This window comes from Arachis hypogaea, chromosome 8 (assembly GCF_003086295.3).
Source record: "Arachis hypogaea cultivar Tifrunner chromosome 8, arahy.Tifrunner.gnm2.J5K5, whole genome shotgun sequence".
NCBI lineage: Eukaryota > Viridiplantae > Streptophyta > Magnoliopsida > Fabales > Fabaceae > Arachis > Arachis hypogaea.
The window spans coordinates 29898316-29919851 of record NC_092043.1 but is presented as its reverse complement, the minus strand read 5'-3'; the positions used below and the strand labels follow the sequence as shown (position 1 = coordinate 29919851).

The window sequence follows — 21536 nt, the reverse complement described above, 5'->3', positions numbered from 1 at the left end:
TGATCATAACTTCTTCTACAAAAATCCAAATTTTACAAACTTTATATCAATTTGAAGATCTTTCGATGAACTTTAATTCTAAATAAATTTCAACAAATTTTGAAAACTGATACACAAATTATGACCCGTCAAATTTCACAAAAAACCAATTTTTACCAAAATTCACAAGATTATCAATTTTTCAATTTTCCTACCAAAACCACATTAACTCTATTCTACATCATATTTTTACCATTTTTCATGCCTCAATTCACCACTCCATGTTATGCAACCATCAATCCCCAATTATCAAATACATAATAATACATTCATATTTCAGCCAACACATTAATCAAATATCATTCCACTATTATCAACAATCATCGTAATCAATCTCAACCTCAATCTTCAATACCATAATATCAACATCAACATTTTAATTCATCATCAACCCAAGTCATTAAATCATCATACATCATCATACATCAATTCCAACAACAACCAATTTAATTCAATCTTATTCTATGGGTCACTAGCCTAAGTGTCCAGAAATATTATATATTACTTAGATGAAACCGAAATCATACCTTGGCCGATTCCCAATATGTACCAAAACCCCAATTGAGTACAAAATCAAGCTTTCAACCACAACCAAGTCACCAACCAACTCCAACAAGCATCAACAATCACTCCAAAGCTCCAATCAATTGCCAACAATCACAATCTCAATTTATATACACATAATTTGCAACCATTCATCCTAGGGTTCATTAAATCCACAAAACCGCAAGAGATTTGAATTTACTCACCTTACCAAATGATGATCGGGGCAAAATCCAATAGTAACCAAGTGCTAGAGTGTACCTAAACACCCAAAATCACAAACTTTCATTCAATACAAAGCCCTAAAATTTAAAAATTTTGGAAGGAAGAATTGAGAAGAATTTTGTGATTTTCTTACCAGTTTATTAGGTGGGTTTTGTAGAGCTCCTTGCGAGGATCGCGTAGTCACAAACGGTGCGGCGATCGGAGCTCCGTAGCTCAAGTTATGAGTTTGAGAAGATAATGATGAATAGTGCTCCTTCTCTCTTCTCCCTCTTTTGCTTTCAGCTGGTGTGTGTGTTGTGTTTAAGGCTAAAAGAGGGAGGATAACTCAACTTTAATTTTGCAGTTCTTGTACATTTGTAGCAAAATTTTTGTGTAAGAGTTCTGAATCTGAATTATTATTGTGATGAATCTATTCTATTCTCGTTTCGGTGTATTTTGGAAATCTTTCAGTGTATTTTGAAAATTTTCGGTGTATTTATATTCTGATAAGTTTTGCATAATTCAAAACTCTTCCTCTCCCTCCTCATCTTCTGCTGCTTCATCATCATCATCATCATCATCATCATCATCATCTTTTTTATTTATTTATCTTTTCTTTCTTATCTTACCTTCTCAAGTTTCTTCTTGTTTTACTCTCTTAACAGGAATAAAAAAATCAAACAAAGAAGAAGAAAAAATACATAATGCTGCAAAATTACTTGAAAGATGATGAATCTATATTCATTCAACTAAAAGAAAGAAAAAAAATTTAAAAAAAAAAAGAAAAAATACATTAAAAGAAATATTTTTGTGCATTTATAGCAAAATTTCGGTATAAGAGTTCTGAATCTGAATTATTATTGTGATGAATCTGTTCCATTCTCATTTTAGTGTATTTTTAAAATTTTATGTGTATTTTGAAAAACTTTCGGTGTATTTTAGAAATTTTTCGGTATATTTGTATTCTGGGAAGTTCTACATAATTCAAAACTCGTCCTCTTCCTCCCCCTCATCTTCTTCTGCTCCTTCTTTTTCAACTTCTTATTTCATTTTCTCATAATTCTTCTTCGCAGGAAAAAAATCAAATAAAGAAAAAAATACATAATGTTGCAAAATCAATATAAAGAGGATGAGGGAAAAAATACAGTCGCAACAGCAATAAAAAGAACAATGTTGAGGATGAAACACTCAAAGAAAAAGGAATGTGAAAAAAAAAAGAGGAGAAACGCAAAGAAAAATGAGGAGGAGGAATGCGGGATTCAACCGTTGGAGGAGGAATGCGAAGAAAAATAGCGAAATAAATGTTTGTGAAGAAAAAGGAACGCGAAAAAAAAGTAGGAGGTACGCAAAGAAGAAGGAGAAGAAGAAGGAGGATGAGAAGGAGTAACGCGAGATACAAATGATGGAGGAGGAACGCGAAAAAAAAACGGTGTGATTTTACTCACGCGTTATGTATGTAAGTTTTGTTAAGTTAGGGTTAACTTTGAAAGAGCCTAGCAGCGGAAACGACACAAATGTCCAACACAAGAACAATATGGAAGCACTCACAATACAATATGGCAGCAACTATAACAAGCAAATATAGCAAGTAAAGTAATAACAAGAACACACCAAGATTTTAACGTGGAAAACCCTCTCAATGTGAGAGGTAAAAATCACGGGTCGTCTAGACCAATGAAATAGCTCCACTATAATCAAATGAGGTACAAGAGAGTCTCAAACAAAGCACAAAAATATGCAAATAACCAGCCAAAACATCAATGCACCAAAGCTTACAAGTAATAGGCAAGAAGATGAAATATACCCAAAAAATAGAGCTGATGTCGAAGCCAATTTCTCCTACTGCAAACCTTTAATCAACATCTCCACCGACCAGAATGAAGAACAAGATGATAGGAACATGCAGTTTAAATTTCAAGCCGATCCAACGGTGAACAACTGAGAAACTGCCATTTGAAATTTACTGCTTTGGGCAAAAACGGGAATTCTGTTTTTTCCTCTTCTCTCTCACTTGGTGGCTATTCTCTCTCTCTCAAAAAACCTCAAAAAACTGAATTAGGGTTGTGACACTAGGATGCAAGAATACATCCCTAAAAAAAAGTTGGGCTTGGGCCTCACAAAGGAGAGAAAAACCCAACAAATCTCCCCCTTCTCGACTAGGTGGAGGCCCTCGCAATTCCGGCGATCAAACAACATGTTTCAAACTTTTCTCTTGACAATGCTTTTGTCATCATATCAGCACCATTGTCATCAATGTGAACTTTCTCAAGTTCCAACAACTTAGAATCTAACACATCCCGTATCCAGTGATACCTAATATCAATGTGTTTAGATCTTGGATGAAAAGTAGAATTCTTGGCAAGATGAATAGCACTTTGGCTATCACACAACAACACATAACGGTCTTGCTTGAAACCAAGTGCTGCAAGAAACTTCTTCATCCACAACAACTCTTTACATGCTTCAGTTACTGCAATAAACTCTACCTCTATAGTAGAAAGTGCAATGCACTTTTGTAGCCTTGACTGCCATGAAATAGCTCCCCCTACAAACTTGACCAAATAACCTGAAGTAGACTTTCGAGAATCAATATCTCCTACCATGTCTGCATCAGTAAAGCTACCTAGCAAAGGTTTCTCACCACAAAAACTCAAACTCAAGTTAGTTGTACCTTTGAGATATTTCATAATCCATTTAACAGCATTCCAATGTTCTTTACTTGGATTAGAGAGAAAACGACTCACTGTACCAACTGCATGAGCAATGTCTGGTCTAGTACACACCATAGCATACATCAAGCTTCCAACAGCTGAGGCATAAGGAATTTCATCCATTGCTTGTTTCTCCTCATCAGTGGTTGGACACTGCTTGGTACTCAACTTAAAATGAGGAGCAAAAGAACTAGCAACACAGTTGGCATCATTCATCCCAAACCTTTGAAGCACCTTCTTTATGTACTTTTCCTGTGACAAATAAAGCTTCTTGGAATCTCTATAACGAGTAACAGTCATGCCCAAAATCTGTTTGGCAGGACCCAAGTCCTTCATAGCAAAGAACTTGCTTAACTGTTTCTTCAACTCATTAATCCTCAAAGCATTCTTGCCCACAATCAAAATATCATCCACATAAAGCAAAAGAATGATAAAATCATCATCAGAAAATTTTTGCACAAATACACAATGATCTGAAGTTGTCTTACGGTAACCATGCTTCCCCATAACAGATTCAAACTTCTTGTACCACTGTCTTGGAGCTTGCTTTAACCCATAAAGACTCTTCTTAAGCTTGCACACAAAATCTTCCTTTCCTTTAACAACAAAGCCCTCTGGTTGCTCCATGTAGATCTCCTTATCTAAATCACCATGAAGAAAAGCCGTCTTCACATCCATTTGCTCAATCTCCAAATCAAGAGACGCTACTAATCCAAGCACAGCACGAATGGATGACATCCTCACAACAGGAGAAAATATCTCCTCATAATCAACACCTATTCTCTGGCTAAAACCTCTAACAACCAATCTAGCCTTATACCGAGGCTTAGAATTTTGTTCTTCATTCTTGATTCTGAATACCCGTTTGTTCTTCAAAACTCGCATACCCTTCGGTAGCTTCACCAATTCATAGGTATCATTCTCAAGTAAGGACTTCATTTCTTCTTGCATATCTTCAAGCCATTGAGCTTTGCTTTGATCTTCAACAGCCTCTCCAAAGCATTCAGGTTCTCCCCCATCAGTCAACAAAACAAACTCATGTGGAGAATACCTTGACGAAGGCTTCCTCTCTCTTGTAGACCTTCTGAGAGCATTTACAGGAATTTCCAAAGTTGGTTCTTCATCTTGATCATCATCACCAACTTCATCAAGTATCGGATCAACTGTTCCATCTTCACCTACACCTGTATCATGCTCATTATTTTGAGCTTCAACTCTACCATCTTCTACCATAGGCATAGAGGGAGTAATATCCAAGTCAGAAAAATCATCACTAGGCTGAACCATTGGCTTCTCCGCATGATCAACATCCTTCAATGTTTAGTCTTCAACAAAGACAACATCTCTACTTCGAATCACCTTCTTGTTAACAGGACCTGTAACCAAACTCATCCATGCCATAGCCAATAAAAATACACTACCTAGTCTTTACATCAAGCTTAGATCTCTCATCTTTGGGAATATGAACAAAAGCTTTACATCCAAAGACTCTTAAATGATCATAAGAAACATCTTTACCTGACCATACCTTCTCTGGCACTTCAAATTACAAGAGAACACATGGTGTCCGGTTCAAGACATGAACAACAGTGCTCAAAGCTTCACCCCAAAAGGATTTTGCCAATCCAGATTGTGACAACAAGCACCTAACTCTTTCAACCAGTGTTCTGTTCATCCTTTCAGCCAAGCCATTCAACTGAGGAGTCTTTGGAGGAGTCTTTTGATGTCTTATACCATGCTCTTTACAATAAGCATCAAATGGACCTGAGTACTCACCACCATTGTCAGTACGAATACATTTCAAATTCTTCCCAGTTTCTCTTTCAACAGAAGCTTGAAATTGCTTGAACACATTCAAAACTTGATCTTTGATCTTCAAAGTGTAAACCCATAATTTCTTAGAATGATCATCAATAAAGGTTACAAAATAGATAGACCCTCCAAGTGTTCTTGTCTTCATCGGCCCACATACATCAGAATGCACTAAGTCAAGTATCTCCGGCTTCCTTGAAGGTGGATGGCTCTTAAAAGAAACCCTGTTTTGTTTTCCAGCAAAGCAATGATTGCACTTTTGCAAAGCAACCTTGCAACCAGACAAAAGATTCCTCTTGGATAACATATTCATGCCTTTCTCACTCATATGACATAATCTCGTATGCCATAAATCAGTTTCAACAACAAACTCAGCAGCATTAACAACATCTTTCACAATCTTTGCTTGAGTTAAATAAAGAGTAGAGTGTCTTGTACCTCTAGCAACAACCATGGAACATGCTTCCAACTATCACGAGAGAATGAGCTATCCAAGTCTTCATCACACAACTTACCAACAGAAAGTAAGTTTAATCGAATATCTGGAACATGCTTTACACGCTTCAAAGTCAACTTGGTACCGTTGGAGGTTTCTAAGCAAACTTGTCCAACACCAGCACATTTTGCAACACCTTGATGAGCCATTTTCACATCACCAAAATCACCAGGAGTATAGGACGTAAACAAATCCCTTCTAGATGTAACAAGGTTAACAGATTCAAACTCCTCAACAACAAGAAAATCATCATGAGTTATATTAACCTTGTCTTCCTTGGTACCATCATCTTTATTTGTGCTCTTGTCTTTACTTGCCTTGGCTTTCTCCTTCTTTAGCTTCCAACAAAATCTCTTCACATGTCCCTTTTGACCACAATGATGATACTCAATATTCTTATACTTTCCTCGAGACTTGCTTCTGCTTTGATCTCTACCTTTAGGACCTCGACTTTTGCTTCTCCCCCTAGACTCAGAAACAAGAACATCTGAATGTGTAGTCGATGTACCTTGTGACTTTCTTCTCATCTCTTCATTCAAAACACTGCTCTTGGCAAGATCCATAGAGATTACACCATCAGGAGCAGAATTGGACAATGACATTCTGAGAATTTCCCACGAGTCTGGTAAGGAGCCAAGAAGTAACAATCCTTGAACCTCTTCATCAAACTTGATACCCATGGAAGATAACTGATTCATAATTCCGTGAAAATTATTCAAGTGATCTATCATTGATGTCCCATCTGTATACTTCAAAGCCAACAACTGTTTGATCAAAAACATCTTGTTATTCCCAGTTTTCCGAGCATACAATTGTTCAAGCTTAATCCAAAGGGTCCGAGCATGTGTCTCTCCAATAATATGGTTCAACACATTATCGTCAACCCACTGCCTAATATATCCACAGACTTGTCTAGCAAAGTCCAATCATCATCAAATTTATCATTAGGCTTCTCTGTACCAAAAACTGGTTGATGAAATTTTTTTACATAAAGCAAATCTTCCATCTTTGACTTTCACAAATCATAATTAGGACCATTAAGAGTGATCATCCTACTAGTATTAGTATTAGCTTCCATTGTTCACAGAATCACAAGCCCATAAAAATACCAACAAGCTCTGATGCCAGTATGAAAAAGCCTAGTAGCGGAAACGACACAAATGTCCAACACAAGAACAATATGGAAGCACTCACAACACAATATGGCAGCAACTATAACAAGCAAATATAGCAAGTAAAGCAATAATAAGAACACACCGAGATTTTAACGTGGAAAACCCTCTCAATGTGAGAGGTAAAAACCACGGGTCATCCAGACCAATGAAATAGCTCCACTATAATCAAATGAGGTACAAGAGAGTCTCAAACAAAGCACAAAAATGTGTAAATAACCAGCCAAAACATCAATGCACCAAAGCTTACAAGTAATAGGCAAGAAGATGAAATATACCCAAAAAACAGAGCTGATGTCGAAGCCAATTTCTCTCTCTGCAGACCTCCAATTAAAATCTCCACCGTTCAGAATGAAGAATCTATAGTTCAAATTTCACGTCGATCCAACGGTGAAAGAATGAGAAACTGCCGTTCCAAGATTGCTGCTCTGTAAAAATGGGAAACCTAATTTCTCTCTTGCGAAACTAATTTCTCCTACTACAAACCTCCAATCAACATCTCCACCGACCAGAATGAAGAACAAGATGATAGGAACATGCAGTTTAAATTTCAAGTCGATCCAACGGTGAACAACTGAGAAACTGCCATTTAAAATTTACTGTTTTGGGCAAAAACGGGAATTCTGTTTTTTCCCTCTTCTCTCTCACTTGGTGGCTATTCTCTCTCTCTCAAAAAACCTCAAAAAACTGAATTAGGGTTGTGACACTAGGATGCAAGAATACACTCCTAAAAAAAAGTTGGACTTGGACCTCACAAAGGAGAGAAAAGCCCAACAAATTTGTTTAAATTTGTTTGCCAAAAAGATTTGTATGTATAAAAAGATGGCAAATTTTATTAGTACTTATTAGAGTAATAATCTGTTGTTACGGGTTAAAAGTATCGTGCTACAAATAATGGATCCTGAGTAAATAATCTTTGGTGGAAATTAAGTTAATTAATTGGCAGACGGCAGTGTAATAGGGAACACTTACATCCTGCTTCAATTATTAGAGTATAAAGATATCATGTAAATGTCACATTTTATTTAATAATAAATGCATGTGTTTTCATAAAAAAAAATTGAGTAGAGTAAGAACTATATAAGAACAAATAATGCTAATAATGAACAACTACGTACGCTCTGACTTTTAAGTTTCAACAAACAACAGATCCAAGACATTATGAGTGATGTACAATCTGGACATTATATATATATATATATATATATATATATATATATATATATATAAAATAGTAATAGTAATAGTAATAATATTATATTATAATACTATTTGTTGCTGCTATTATTATGTACAAGTCGGTCATAAGGCGTAACCATCTGTCAAACAAAGAAATTGTTGACTACAAATATCAGCAGAACGTGTGATGAATGCATAGTTGTTGGAACAAATTGATTGTTCTGTACACTATTTGGCTCTTGTGTATTATTATTATATATATGAAGACTTTTTGCTCATTTACTTATTCGGTATTAGAGCCCTTCAACACAAACTCTCGCAGGGAAAGAAAGATAGAGAGAAAGAAGCTATGGACACATTGCTTCCAACCTCAACAGCAGTACATGAAGCAGAGAAACCCAACTATAACAATAATCTTGCTTTTCAAGAGAAAGATGTGGATGCAGGAGCTCTCTTTGTTCTCAAATCGAAAGGTATGTATGTAGTACCAAAAACATATATTCTTCTTAATTATGTCAAGCTTTCTTCATCTTTTTAGTTCTGTATACTTTGTTTCTACCGAATCATGTTAATTATTTAACAAGAAATTTTTGGAGTCGATTTGTTTCTGCTAGACGAGAAATGAAGAACAATCATTTTTAGTATTTGTGGTCAAATAGTATAAATACTAAATTATCTTTTAACAAATAAATTTCACTAATTTTTGTGTGCAAATTTTAAAAATATGAGATAAATATTAGTACAAATTATTATTGACCAAGTGCTGACAAAAAATGATAATATTACGTAACATTCTTTTTATTTGAGTAAACATATATATACGTATGATTTCATTTTGATATTAGTAAAAATAATTATTTTTTTACATTGATTACGTAAATAAATATTCAAAAGAATGATATGATTGTGTGATTATGGGAAAGATTGTACATTGCATCAAAATTAAACTCTATATAATTAATTAATTAATTAATTTGTAGGTTCATGGATGCATTGTGGTTACCACTTAACAACATCAATAGTGGCACCACCACTCCTAAGTCTTCCATTTGCTTTCACGTTTCTTGGATGGACGGCTGGGATCTTGTGTTTGGTTATTGGAGCTGCAACCACTTTCTATTCATATAATTTGATATCTCTTGTTCTTGAGCACCATGCTCAGCATGGCAGACGCCAGCTCCGATTTAGAGACATGGCTAGCGACATTTTAGGTACTAAACGTTTTTCCTGTATTTATATTTCATCATATTTGTTCCTAAATTGTCTTTGTTTTGTCCTCATGAAAAATGAATGATTTATTTGGTAGGTGGATGATTTAGACAGAAAATAATTTTCTCTAGTTTTATATTCTTTCTTTACCTTTAGAATCTTAGTTGAATATATGCAAATTTTTTAAGAAAAATCAAAATGACTTTTGTGCTATAAGAGACAAATTAAGTGAGATATAGCCGGAAGCAAAAGCCAAAACCAAAAGTCCAAAACTCGTGTTGAAATTTCTTGTTAAGGTTATCTATGTTTTGTTAAAAAAAAAAAAAATTTATCTATACATTTTTTATATTGTTACTTTAAAAAATTTTAAATTTATAATGTTTTAATAATTTTTTAAAAATATAAAATACTTCGCTATGTGTATTTAACTAATTGTTTTCTTCAATATTCAATTATTGAACAGTAGTTGACCGTTGAAAAATATTGGCTATAACATGTACTACGTGTATATTGAAATGGAAGGTACCTATCTTGTTAGTACCACAAATATTAAATGACTATACAGATATTGTCTTCTTTCATTAAAGGCTTCTTTCCTAACAAGTTGTATTAAATTATCACCAATTAGTATTGTCCTTTGATGTTAACACTTGACAAGCAAAGATTTCATGAATCTTGACATGTGTAAACAGTTAAACACACAAAAGAGTCATTTGGTAGGCCCATTACAAATGGGCCTATTAATTGGGCCTGAGCTAATGAATCGTTATTAAAAAGAAAAGTGATCACTATAGTTAATTAATTATTAATTAACATTTAATTATGGTAGGTCCTCGGTGGGGTCGGTATTTTGTGGGACCAACACAATTTGCAGTGTGCTATGGAGCTGTGGTGGCTTGTACTCTACTTGGTGGACAATGCATGAAGGTGAGTAGAGTAATGGAAAATTGAAATGCAAGTATATTCTATACCTTGATTTTTTGTTCTAACTCTAAAACTATATATGCAGGCAATTTACGTGCTAGCAAACCCAAGTGGTAATATGAAGCTTTATGAGTTTGTAGTGATATTTGGCTGCCTAATGCTGATTTTGGCTCAAATCCCATCTTTTCACTCATTGAGGCACATTAATCTTGTCTCCTTAATTCTTTGCTTGGCTTATAGTGCATGTGCTACTGCTGGTTCTATATACATTGGTACTTTCCTTCCCCTCCTTAGTTAAGAGGAAACTATCATTTTTACTGTCCTAAATTTATGATACTGATAAATTTAAACTATTTTGTGTGACAGATTTGTCAATATTTTAAACATTTATAGATAGATTTGTCAAACTTTTATCGATAAAAATGAAAATCTATTCAGCACACTAACATATTCTGATCCTACTTAACCAGGAGACTCTTCAAAAGGGCCAAAAAAAGATTATTCCATAAAAGGTGATACAGAAAATCGAGTATTTGGAATCTTCAATGCTGTTGCCATCATTGCCACAACTTACGGAAATGGAATAATCCCTGAAATCCAGGTCTCATTGAGCATCTTAATACTATTCAATCCATCATGAAACTATTCATCTTAACACTATTCTTTTGGTCACAGGCAACAATAGCAGCACCAGTGAAAGGAAAGATGTTCAAGGGACTATGTGTTTGTTATATTGTGCTTATATTCACTTTCTTTACCGTAGCCATATCTGGCTATTGGGCATTTGGAAATGAAGCTTCAAGCCTCATCTTAACCAACTTTGTGGACAATGGGAACCCTTTGCTTCCAAGATGGTTCATCTATGTCACCAATATTTTCACAATAGTGCAATTATCAGCTGTTGGTGTGGTAAGTAATCATAATATACTCCGTGCTAACGTACCATCTATTCACTGTTAAATCGAGCGTGAACTCTATTGAACAGTGGATGGATGGTACCTAGTTTACAACTATTATTCAACATTGAAATTGAAACATATTTTTTGGTGCAGGTGTACCTGCAACCCACAAATGAAGTTCTGGAGCAAGCATTTGGAGATCCAAGAAGCCCTGAATTCTCCCCAAGAAATGTAGTCCCAAGATTGGTTTCAAGATCACTAGCCACAGCAAGTGCAACAACAATAGCAGCAATGCTTCCTTTCTTTGGTGACATAAACTCACTGATTGGAGCATTTGGTTTTATACCACTTGATTTCATTTTGCCAGTGGTATTCTTCAACATGACATTTAAACCATCCAAGAGAAGCCCAATTTTCTGGCTCAATGTTACCATTGCTGTTGTTTTCTCAACTGTTGGAGCCATTGCAGCTGTTGCAGCAGTTAGACAGATTGTTCTTGATGCCAAAAATTATAGATTGTTTGCGAATGTATGATGACGCGATCATGTAAAATATCATCGAATAGTTAAACTAATTAGAATTTTCTCTATAAAATGTTGTCATTTGCCACTAATTTAACTAGAATACTACGCAAGATGAAAACAATGGATGAAGAGAAAGCATAACTGGTTGTCTACCTATACTTTTTTTATAAAAAATCACTTATTTGAGCACTATTAATATTCAAAAGTTTGGAGCTTATATTATCTAATATAGTTGAAAATTAAGGAGGTCTTGACTTTTCAGCAATCAGCAAACTCAAGATAATGTGAATTGTAGTGGCCATTTTTTATTTTATGCACGAGTAGTCAAGAAAGTTGAAACGAAAATATCCTGCTATGAATATTAGTCAATCTTCTCTTTTTCGTTCGCCGCCTTTGCTTATATATATATATATATATATATATATATATATATATAGAGAGAGAGAGAGAGAGAGAGAGAGAGAGAGAGAGAGAAGAAGAAGAAGAAATATGTTGGTTGCAACTACCACTATATCACATGAAGCAGAGAAGCAAAATGATTGTAACCAAGTTGATGAGCACCAAAAAGATGTTGATGCAGGTGCTCTCTTTGTCCTCAAATCTAAAGGTAACTAATAATCTCTTTTGTTTTGTACTTATACCTTTCTTAAGTGCCCTTTTTACATGTTTGGATGGACACTAGAGGACTCAAACCAGAGTTTTAGGAGTTTATAGTAACCATATTTCATTTTGACATGTTTTGTTTGTTTTTATCAAAAATATAAAATATATAAATTGGGTGTTATTTCATTTTTTTTCCCCCTGTTATGATCACGGCTCTAATAGGAAGTCCTAAACAGAATTTATTTCAGTTAAAAATAAACGTGGTATCTTTGACTACTTTCAACTGTGATTGAACTTTTAAACTTCAAAAAAAAAAAAAGGGTAAGATTATTTATTCTACCTATGACCTGTTTGTTATTGAAAATTTTTAATAATTATTATAAACTAGAAAGGGACATAGAGTGATATATAGGTGACTTTTTCAAGATTCAACAGTTCTTATAAAAATATTGTTGGATTGAAGCAGACTTATTAGTCAAATTCTTTCAAATTTATTCTTACTTCACACTGATAACTAAGTATGAACAAAAAACTGACACAATTTTTGCTCACCAATATAAGCAAAATAATCTTTAGGAGTTGATACAAAAGGATATCCTGTAATGCAAGATGTGATTCATGAATGTGATTGATTTGTAGGTTCATGGGTTCACTGTGGTTATCACTTGACAACATCAATAGTGGCACCACCACTCCTAAGTCTTCCATTTGCTTTCACTTTTCTCGGATGGACGGCTGGGATCTTGTTCTTGGTTATTGCTGCTGTTGTTACTTTCTATAACTACAACTTGATATCTCTAGTTCTTGAGCACCATGCTAATCAAGGTAGGCGCATGCTTCGATTTAGAGACATGGCTCGCGACATTTTAGGTACCAAACAACTTCCCTGCTCTAGTGATCTAGCAGTTAAGGACTATCTTCATTTGAGTCCTGCATAAAATTAGAATAGAGTTATATTAACAAGGTTTGGCATGTTAGATTAAAATACAAATTTTTAAAGATGAATTACAAAACTTGACTTTATTGAATTTGATATAGGTCCACCATGGGGTCGGTTTCTTGTGGGGCCAATTCAATTTGCACTATGCTTTTGTGTTGTCGTGGCTTGTATCCTTCTTGGAGGACAATGCATGAAGGTGAGTTTGGTTTACATTTCTCACATATCAACTGATGAAAAGATGATATACTATACATGCCAAAGTGAGTAGTAGTGAAACAAAGATCACTTGAATGTTGTTATAATGTGACTAAAATGATTAGGTGTTAATTGCAGACGATTTACCTACTATCGAACCCAAATGGTTCTATGAAGCTTTATGAGTTCATCGTGGTATTTGGCTGTTTCATGCTGATTTTGGCTCAAATGCCATCTTTTCATTCATTGAGACACATTAATTTAGTGTCTTTGATTCTGTGCTTGGCCTATAGTGCATGTGCTATTGCTGGTTCCATTTACATTGGTACTTTCCTTTCCCTCCTTAGCACCCAAATTAATTATCAGCTACGGTTCCATTTAATCAATTAACTTATCCCTTTACTTCCTTAATTCCTGGCTAATCAGGATACTCATCAAAAGGGCCCAAAAAGGATTATTCAATAAAAGGCAACACAGAGAGTCGCATTTTCGGAGCCTTCAATGCCATGTCCATCATTGCTACAGCATATGGAAATGGAATAGTCCCAGAGATCCAGGTCTCAAAGTAGCTTAGATCAGTGCCTTAAAAGTTGAAAATCTTAGTACTACTCAAGTCATCATCAGATAATTCATTCAATGCAAAGTGGTATGTTTATGCTTGCATTTTCTTTGGTCACAGGCAACATTAGCACCACCAGTGAAAGGGAAAATGTTCAAGGGACTATGCATTTGTTATGCTGTGATTATAGTAACTTTCTTTGGTGCAGCCATCTCTGGCTATTGGGCATTTGGAAACCAAGCAGAAGGCCTCATTTTAACCAATTTTATGGACAGTAATGGGAAGCCATTGGTGCCAAAGTGGTTTATTTACATGACCAACATTTTCACAATTGCACAACTAGCAGCTGTTGGAGTGGTAAGTACTAAGTAGCACTGAAGCAATATTCTATATAGTTTGCTACTTTTTATGATTAATTAACATACAAATAAGAGAACTAGCATAACTGTGGTTTAGCATTGAAATTGCTAACATTTCTGGTGCAGGTGTACTTGCAGCCCACAAATGAAGTGTTGGAACAAGCATTTTCAGACCCAAAAAGCCCGGAATTTTCGCAGCGCAATGTAGTCCCCAGATTGATTTTGAGGTCACTAAGTACAGCTATTGGAACTGTTATAGCAGCAATGCTTCCCTTCTTTGGTGACATAAACTCTCTTATAGGAGCTTTTGGTCTTATGCCACTTGATTTCATTCTACCACCGGTCTTCTTCAATTTGACGTTTCGGCCATCCAAGAAAACTCCCATTTTCTGGCTGAATGTGAGTATTGCTGTTGTTTTCTCCATTGTGGGAGCTATAGCAGCAGTTGCAGCAGTTAGGCAGATAGTTCTTGATGCCAAAACTTATCAGCTATTTGCTAACTTGTGATATAAGATTGTGTCATCTTGCAATTTAATGATTTTTAATCCTCAATTTTATTTATATAGAGTTTAATTTTGATGCATTGAAAATGTAAAATGTTTTACACTAAAAGTAGTAGTTATTTGTTTTACACTGCCAGTACATCAAAATTAAATTCTATATAAAAAATCTAGAATTCTAGTTATTATCGGTTTTGGTAGCATGAAATCTAGACAATGTTATCATAGAAATGTGATAAACAATACATGAATAATCTTATATGTTATATGGATGGATTTTTAGGTTATATTTTAATTGTATGTTCTCTCTACCAAAAACAAAACAAACAATATATGCATGCAACAATAGTATGCTATCCTGAAACCACAGTGAACCTTTACATATCAAACTAATCACATTATTCTGAAACTACATTTGCTTATGACTCATATTGTTCATCAGAATCAAAGAATTCATAATCCATAGTACACTCTATGCAAGGATCATCATTTGCACTTGCAGAGTTAGAGTGGTTAATTCTATTCTTCTCTGATGATGCTGTGGCATTTGTTGGAGCAGCTTCACCTTCCATGGTGCTCTTTCCCTCTTTTTTCTCAGAGTACCCCAGAAGAAGCTAATGGACACAATGTATGGTGTTAGATAGAGAACACAATCTTATCCATTTTTAACCGTATGTATTAGAAAGAATAAAATCAAGAATTAGCATACATAGAAGGGTAAAGGATACATGCTGTTCCTAACTAGATTTAGACTCGGCACAAATATGCAAAAAACTAATGCTATAAATTTTTTAGATAACTAAAATGATAATAGACGAAGAATTTTTATAGTTAGTTATAAAATAATATATATATAGCTCTTAAAACAAATGTGATAAATTTTATAGTATAATACTATAATGAAAATTAACTTTATTAATCTATATTTTATATATGTTGAAGTATTTGGTTAAATAGTATTTTTTTACTCTTAAAAAAAAAGATATCATAATAAATTCTATAGTATAATAAAATATAATTCTGTCAATTTATAGTGGATATATATTAAAATATTTATTTAAGTAAATTTTTTTGATAAAGTATAAGAAAAAAGAGTCAATATTTTTTTATTTGGTTTTGATAAATCTAAGTATTTTTTTTAATATCATTGAATATTAATTACTTTATAACTTATAATATCATCTTGAAAATTCAAAATTTATAAAAAAAAATATAATATATAAATAATTTGATCTATAATATAAAATATATAAGAAAAGAGTAGTATTTTAATAAATAGAATTAATGACAAATAAATAATATGATAGTTATTTTGTAAGAAAATAACCTACTAATATATTAAATTTATTATTAATTGAGAGATATGCTAATAAAGGTCATTAGATGAGAAGACACAATAAAAAAAAACAAAGTTAAAATTGTATAAAAATTACAACCTGGCAAAAGAATTTATGTGACAATAGAATAAGATAAAAGAGATGTCATTTTTCTAGTTGTAAGAATATATGAGTATCAATTTTTATATAGATAGATGTTTGTAATTCTTTTTAAAAAATATTTTTAATGTTTAATTTTATTGAATTTTATTTTTAATATTTTTTATTTATTTAATTTTATCCCTGATTTTTTTATTTTGTGTCAAAACTTTTTTTAAATATTTTAAATTTTATCCTTAACATTTTAGATGTAGTTAATGTCCAAGATAATTTTGACACAAATATAAATATAAAAAATAAAATTAAATAAAAATAATATTAAGAATATTTAAAAAAAAAACTACAAACGCTAAGAACAGATGAAAAATAAGTTAAGAGATACTCTAAGAATTCTTACTTGAACAGTGTCATTGGCTGTCAAGGTGTTGATGAGGGTACCAGTAAAAGCAGTTCCATCAGAAGCAGCCAGTGTGATGCTCAAACTCGAAGTTTCAGAACCATCGTCTCGCAGCATATGATGTCCAGACATTGACAGAATCTTAAAGCTCCCCTGCATGCACATTGCACAAAAGCATGAAATAAGTAGACAACAACAAGAGACAATGACACACATGAACATAATAAGTCATTGTTGCTTTGTACCTCATATATACGAATTCTATTTGAGTTTGGTCTACCAAATATGGCTCTTGCTATACTACCAGAAGCAAAAAGTATGCAACCAAACCGATTGCTTGCTCCCCAAGCCTCCCATATCGCCTTCGCCACATCCTACACCAAATTTAAACCAAGACTACTTATTATGTTGGTTTATTCATTTTTAATTTGTATTTAGTATTTTAATATGTATTTTATACAAATCGTTGATTTAGTAATAAATTTTTATATACTTCTAACATACTAACATAGTTGGTTTTTAGATTGTATCAGAATAACATATATTACTGATGTTAGATTGTAGTTAGTAATTGATAGTTAAAAATATTTATGATTTTCGTTGTAGATATCTCTATAAATAGCTAATTTCCATCTTGTATCTACACAATTTTAAATACACATAATATTTTCTTCAGTTTTTTCTCTTGGATTCTAACAGATTGATAACTTTTAACGACCTTTAACATGTAGCCTCAGTTAAATCCTAACTGATATAATAGAAATTTAAAAGTGTGATAGGATGGTACCTGTCCAGGACTCACAGTCAACTCATAAGGGATAAGCTTCCCCAATTCTTGTGCTTTGATGCCACCTTTAGCATATCAAGTTTCAAACATAAGAGATTTATAAAAAAAACATAATATAAAGCTTAGATTGAATCATTAATGTAATAAGCATAGTTGTCAAATCGTAAATCATTACCTGAAACTTTGAAGCAATTAAGAGAGGGCATTGGGAGATGGCAAAACACAGCAGCAACAGAACGAAACAGAGCGGTTAGAGGGGCTCTCTGATTCTATTATATGTATAATTTGTGACCCATCAAACAAATTTTGCCACTGAATCGGAAACGGAGCGGTTCCCAAGATGCATGCGCGATTCAGAAGGGAGGCCATTTCCAACATTTGCAATTTTCAAACAAATCAATCTCTTAATCTAAAACTTTTCCATGATATACCCAGAACCAAATTATGAAAGATATTAGTGTCTATTAAATATGTTCCTTAACCCTTATAACCCGGAGGTTTTTTATCTAAATAAATAATTTAATTATTTTAATTATTAAAATAAATCATTTATAGCGTATTTACCAATTCACATTATAAACGAAATAATTTTGCACATATCTCATTTACGATGTGAACGAAATATATGTATTTATAAATAATTAAATATAATTTTTAAAAATAATAAAAAATATTAATAATTTAAATTGAATCAAATTCTTAAAAATAGAACGTTTCAAATAATAAAAAAGATGGACAATTTTAAATAATAAAGAAGATACGCAATTCATTTTAAACAATAGCAAAGATGGATTGTCCATTTAAAATAAGCACGTTAATACATTTACTTTTTCTAACCATTGAAATAAGAAGTAGGGTTGCACATGGATCGGATAATATCCGCATATTCGCGGTAATTATCCACATCCGATCCGAATTTTACGGATATTATCCGATCCGCACTATGGTAGAATCGGATTGCGGATTCAGCAGTGATATCCGCAGATTCGATCCGCAAATCCGCATATCTGCATATCACATATAAATATCATAGTTTAAGAAAGTAAACCCTAATATGATATGAATTTTAGTGTGTTATTTTATGAATTTTATGATATTTTGTTTTTAATTTTTTATATTGTACTTTAACTTAGAATAATTAAACTTAAATCTTGTGTTATTATTTTGCTTTTGTTATTCAAGAGAATTATTATTGATAATATTTTAGGAATAAATAGGCTTAAACAGATAAAAAATGAATTTTTTGAACATTTTTTTGTAAAAACAACCAAACAGAATCTTAAAATAGTTTTTTTGAAATATGCGGATATACTCGATATTCGATTCGATCCGATCCGATCCGCATCCGATCCGACCTAAAGAATACGGATATCGTATCCGATCCGATGAATGCAGTGCGGATCAAATAGAATTTTATGCTATATCTGATCCGATCCATGTGTAGCCTTAATAAGAAGTGCATCCTGAAACTATCCACTTTAAACACGATTATCTTTTTCTAACTACCCATTATTAATACTGTTGCTTATTTCGTTCTCTTCCTTCCATTCACGGTTTCTTATTAGGATTTATATAAAAATTTAAAATTTTGTTTATTGCATAGGGTATACAAAAATTTCGTTTGTTACATGGAGTACATAAAAAATTTGAAGTATAATTTAAATAACCTTACCTAGAAAAAAAGAATTTAATGAGATGAATTGATTGGTTGGATGATTCTCATTCGGTGAATTATATGATAAAAATGTAAGTTCATAGATTTTTTCTTTAATAAAATGAAAGAGAGATTAATAAAGATATCACCCACATTTTGAATAATAATAAAATAATAAAAAATAACTATAAAAAAATTATATTCTCTATATACCATTTCAATTTGTATAATAAAATGTTCCTTCTCACTCGTAAATAAAAGTCAATTCCGGTTTGTTGTTGGTGCTGCATGCTCTGGCTTTGGATTTTTTTTTTTTCTTCTTCTTCGCAAAAGCTGAAAGGTTGAAGTTTGAATAGTGCTCTCTTCAAGTTTTCTTTTTTCTAATGCCAGAGGGACTTTTATAGAGGAAATGGAATGGTTAATTTATAGGCACAGAATTCGATTATCTTAAGATGTTTAGATGTTAAATGGTTTTATAAGAAAATATGTTTTTAAAATTTTTTAATAATTTTTAGATAGTTTTTATTTAATTTTAATTATAAATTAATTTTTTATATATTATTTAATTATAAAATATATTTTTTTATAAATTATTATTTTATTATTTATCTATTATATTTATTAAAAATAAAAAATAAATATAATAACAAATTAAATTTTTCATTAATGATGATAAATATTTTGACAATCTTAATTAATTAAAATTTTATTTTTGATTCATTACATAAATACCGGTAAAATTATATTTCTTGATAATTTAATCGATTGAATATAAAATATAAGCCGCTGCTCCAGTTTTGTTTGTTCCACTCCTCTGCATTCCTGCGAACATACCCTCTCAAAGAAGTGCAGATAGGTGAAGTTTTAGGGTCGCAACTTGCAAATACTCCACACTTGCCATAAACACAGCACTCAGTGTTAATAACAGACCATATCATGGATCATTGCTTCTTTGAATAATCCCAGTAGTATTCATTTAGGTTTCCATCTCAGCACCCAACGCACCGGAGAAACGGATCGCGGAGATTTCCTTTGCTGAGATCACTAGAGACGGCGCCATGATGCTGTTTGGATGCCCGGAAATGGTTGCAAAGTGCAAGAAAACGCCGGAGAAGATGTCCAGGATATGTACGAAGCAATCTCGAAAAATTGGCCCGAATTCATCTTCTCCTTCGAATCAACCGCCAAAGTTCGTGTTACTCAATCAATTGAAGTTTTTATATACGAGGTTTCACAATTCAATCGATTGATTGTGTTAAATTGTTTTGAAAACCTCATATTGCGTTGAAGATTCCCATCAAATAGGTAACACTAACAGTAATAATAAAAAACCCAGTGTCATTGTAAAATTTAATCAATTGTGTATCAATTATAATTCATTGAATTTTGGAAAAATTGAAATTCAATCAATTGAATTACCAAAAAACACGATTTCACCGGTGTTTATGGAGGTAACGAATCAAAAATAAAACTCTAATTAATTAGGATTGTCGAAATGTTTATTATAATTAATAAAATATCTAATTCGTTTTTGTATTTATTTTTTATTATTAATAAACATGATATATGAATGATAAAATAATAATTTATAAAATAAAAAATAAATTTTATAATTAAATAATATATAAAAAATTAATTTATAATTAACATTAAATAAAAACTATTTAACAATTATAAAAAATTTAAAAAATATGTTTTATTATAAACCATTTAATGATCCAAATATTTTGGGAACATTAAATGAATCCGATGCCTAATTTATATATGCATTTGCATTGGCATGCACGCACGTATGTGTCTTCATTTGCCGTTAGTTTGTTACAAGTCATCACTTAGTTGCACTTTCAGTTTGTTAATTACTTAGTTGGTTAATCATGATTGATAAAACAGTTACACTGTTGCACTACAAAGTACAAACTGATAGGATTAGCTTTTAGTCTTTTTTTTGTAGCGTTAACTTGAGCTTCACAATTCAGTTCTTGTTACGGCATTCTTTAATTTCTTGACACTCTGATGTCTCTCTCAATTTTCTTGTGTTTATATATATATACAAAAATAACAATAACATCTTTTTTTTTTTTTAAGAATAAGCAATGGTAAAAAATAACTACTAAAATAGAGTCTAGTCCTTTGTCCAAAAAAAAATAATTCTATATATATATATATATATGAAATTATCACCAGTTGTTCTATTTAGAGCAATCTTGTTAATTATATCATTTAAGCAAATATTTAAAGAGAATTTACATAAATTTTCTTATATTAAATAAAGAGATGATTTATTTTTTGTGTCAAAAAAAGATGATTTAATACACATGTTATCACTAGCAAAACGATAAAAAAAAGTTATAATATCCAATTGAATATATTATATAACCATGATAATAATATAAT

The 21536-nt window shown here is 32.4% G+C and overlaps 4 protein-coding genes across 4 annotated transcripts; 2 read left to right on the top strand and 2 right to left on the bottom strand.

The window, feature by feature from the left end:
* Positions 1 to 8290: 8290 nt before the first annotated feature.
* Positions 8291 to 11801, top strand: LOC112706865 (GABA transporter 1). The gene is made up of 7 exons (XM_025758386.3): positions 8291 to 8629; positions 9137 to 9367; positions 10195 to 10292; positions 10375 to 10561; positions 10760 to 10890; positions 10965 to 11198; positions 11342 to 11801. Exons 1-7 carry the CDS (start codon positions 8506 to 8508, stop codon positions 11720 to 11722), a joined length of 1386 nt encoding a protein of 461 aa, XP_025614171.1. The 5' UTR covers positions 8291 to 8505; the 3' UTR covers positions 11723 to 11801.
* Positions 11802 to 12138: 337 nt separating this feature from the next.
* LOC112706864 (GABA transporter 1) lies at positions 12139 to 15163 on the top strand. Its single transcript, XM_025758385.3, has 7 exons — positions 12139 to 12319; positions 12955 to 13185; positions 13354 to 13451; positions 13589 to 13775; positions 13877 to 14007; positions 14130 to 14366; positions 14495 to 15163. The coding sequence occupies exons 1-7, from the start codon at positions 12202 to 12204 to the stop codon at positions 14873 to 14875; spliced, it is 1383 nt and encodes a 460-aa protein (XP_025614170.1). The 5' UTR covers positions 12139 to 12201; the 3' UTR covers positions 14876 to 15163.
* Positions 15164 to 15227: 64 nt separating this feature from the next.
* On the bottom strand, positions 15228 to 17927 carry LOC112706866 (AT-hook motif nuclear-localized protein 14-like). The gene is made up of 5 exons (XM_025758387.3): positions 17664 to 17927; positions 17489 to 17553; positions 16947 to 17075; positions 16702 to 16854; positions 15228 to 15482 (listed from the first exon to the last, which is right to left on the bottom strand). Exons 1-5 carry the CDS (start codon positions 17692 to 17694, stop codon positions 15288 to 15290), a joined length of 573 nt encoding a protein of 190 aa, XP_025614172.1. The 5' UTR covers positions 17695 to 17927; the 3' UTR covers positions 15228 to 15287.
* Positions 17928 to 18320: 393 nt separating this feature from the next.
* Positions 18321 to 20080, bottom strand: LOC112705209 (putative inactive G-type lectin S-receptor-like serine/threonine-protein kinase SRK). Its single transcript, XM_025756054.1, has 2 exons — positions 19977 to 20080; positions 18321 to 18495 (listed from the first exon to the last, which is right to left on the bottom strand). The coding sequence occupies exons 1-2, from the start codon at positions 20078 to 20080 to the stop codon at positions 18321 to 18323; spliced, it is 279 nt and encodes a 92-aa protein (XP_025611839.1).
* Between the last annotated feature and the right edge of the window lie 1456 nt (positions 20081 to 21536).

Excerpts from the sequence above, each read along its gene's own strand:
- LOC112706865 (XM_025758386.3), top strand. The coding sequence starts at position 8,506 with ATGGACACATTGCTTCCAACCTCAACAGCAGTACATGAAGCAGAGAAA. Across the intron at positions 9,368-10,194 it reads CATGGCTAGCGACATTTTAG|GTCCTCGGTGGGGTCGGTAT; the intron begins GTACTAAACGTT and ends TAATTATGGTAG. Across the intron at positions 11,199-11,341 it reads AATTATCAGCTGTTGGTGTG|GTGTACCTGCAACCCACAAA; the intron begins GTAAGTAATCAT and ends TTTTTGGTGCAG.
- LOC112706866 (XM_025758387.3), bottom strand. The coding sequence starts at position 17,694 with ATGCCCTCTCTTAATTGCTTCAAAGTTTCAG. Across the intron at positions 17,554-17,663 it reads TAATTGCTTCAAAGTTTCAG|GTGGCATCAAAGCACAAGAA; the intron begins GTAATGATTTAC and ends GATATGCTAAAG. Across the intron at positions 15,483-16,701 it reads CAGCCAATGACACTGTTCAA|CTTCTTCTGGGGTACTCTGA; the intron begins GTAAGAATTCTT and ends TGTGTCCATTAG.
- LOC112706864 (XM_025758385.3), top strand. The coding sequence starts at position 12,202 with ATGTTGGTTGCAACTACCACTATATCACATGAAGCAGAGAAGCAAAAT. Across the intron at positions 13,452-13,588 it reads TTGGAGGACAATGCATGAAG|ACGATTTACCTACTATCGAA; the intron begins GTGAGTTTGGTT and ends TGTTAATTGCAG. Across the intron at positions 14,008-14,129 it reads GAATAGTCCCAGAGATCCAG|GCAACATTAGCACCACCAGT; the intron begins GTCTCAAAGTAG and ends CTTTGGTCACAG.
- LOC112705209 (XM_025756054.1), bottom strand. The coding sequence starts at position 20,080 with ATGATATGGTCTGTTATTAACACTGAGTGCTGTGTTTATGGCAAGTGT. Across the intron at positions 18,496-19,976 it reads ATCTGCACTTCTTTGAGAGG|ATATGCGGATTTGCGGATCG; the intron begins GTATGTTCGCAG and ends TGTGATATGCAG.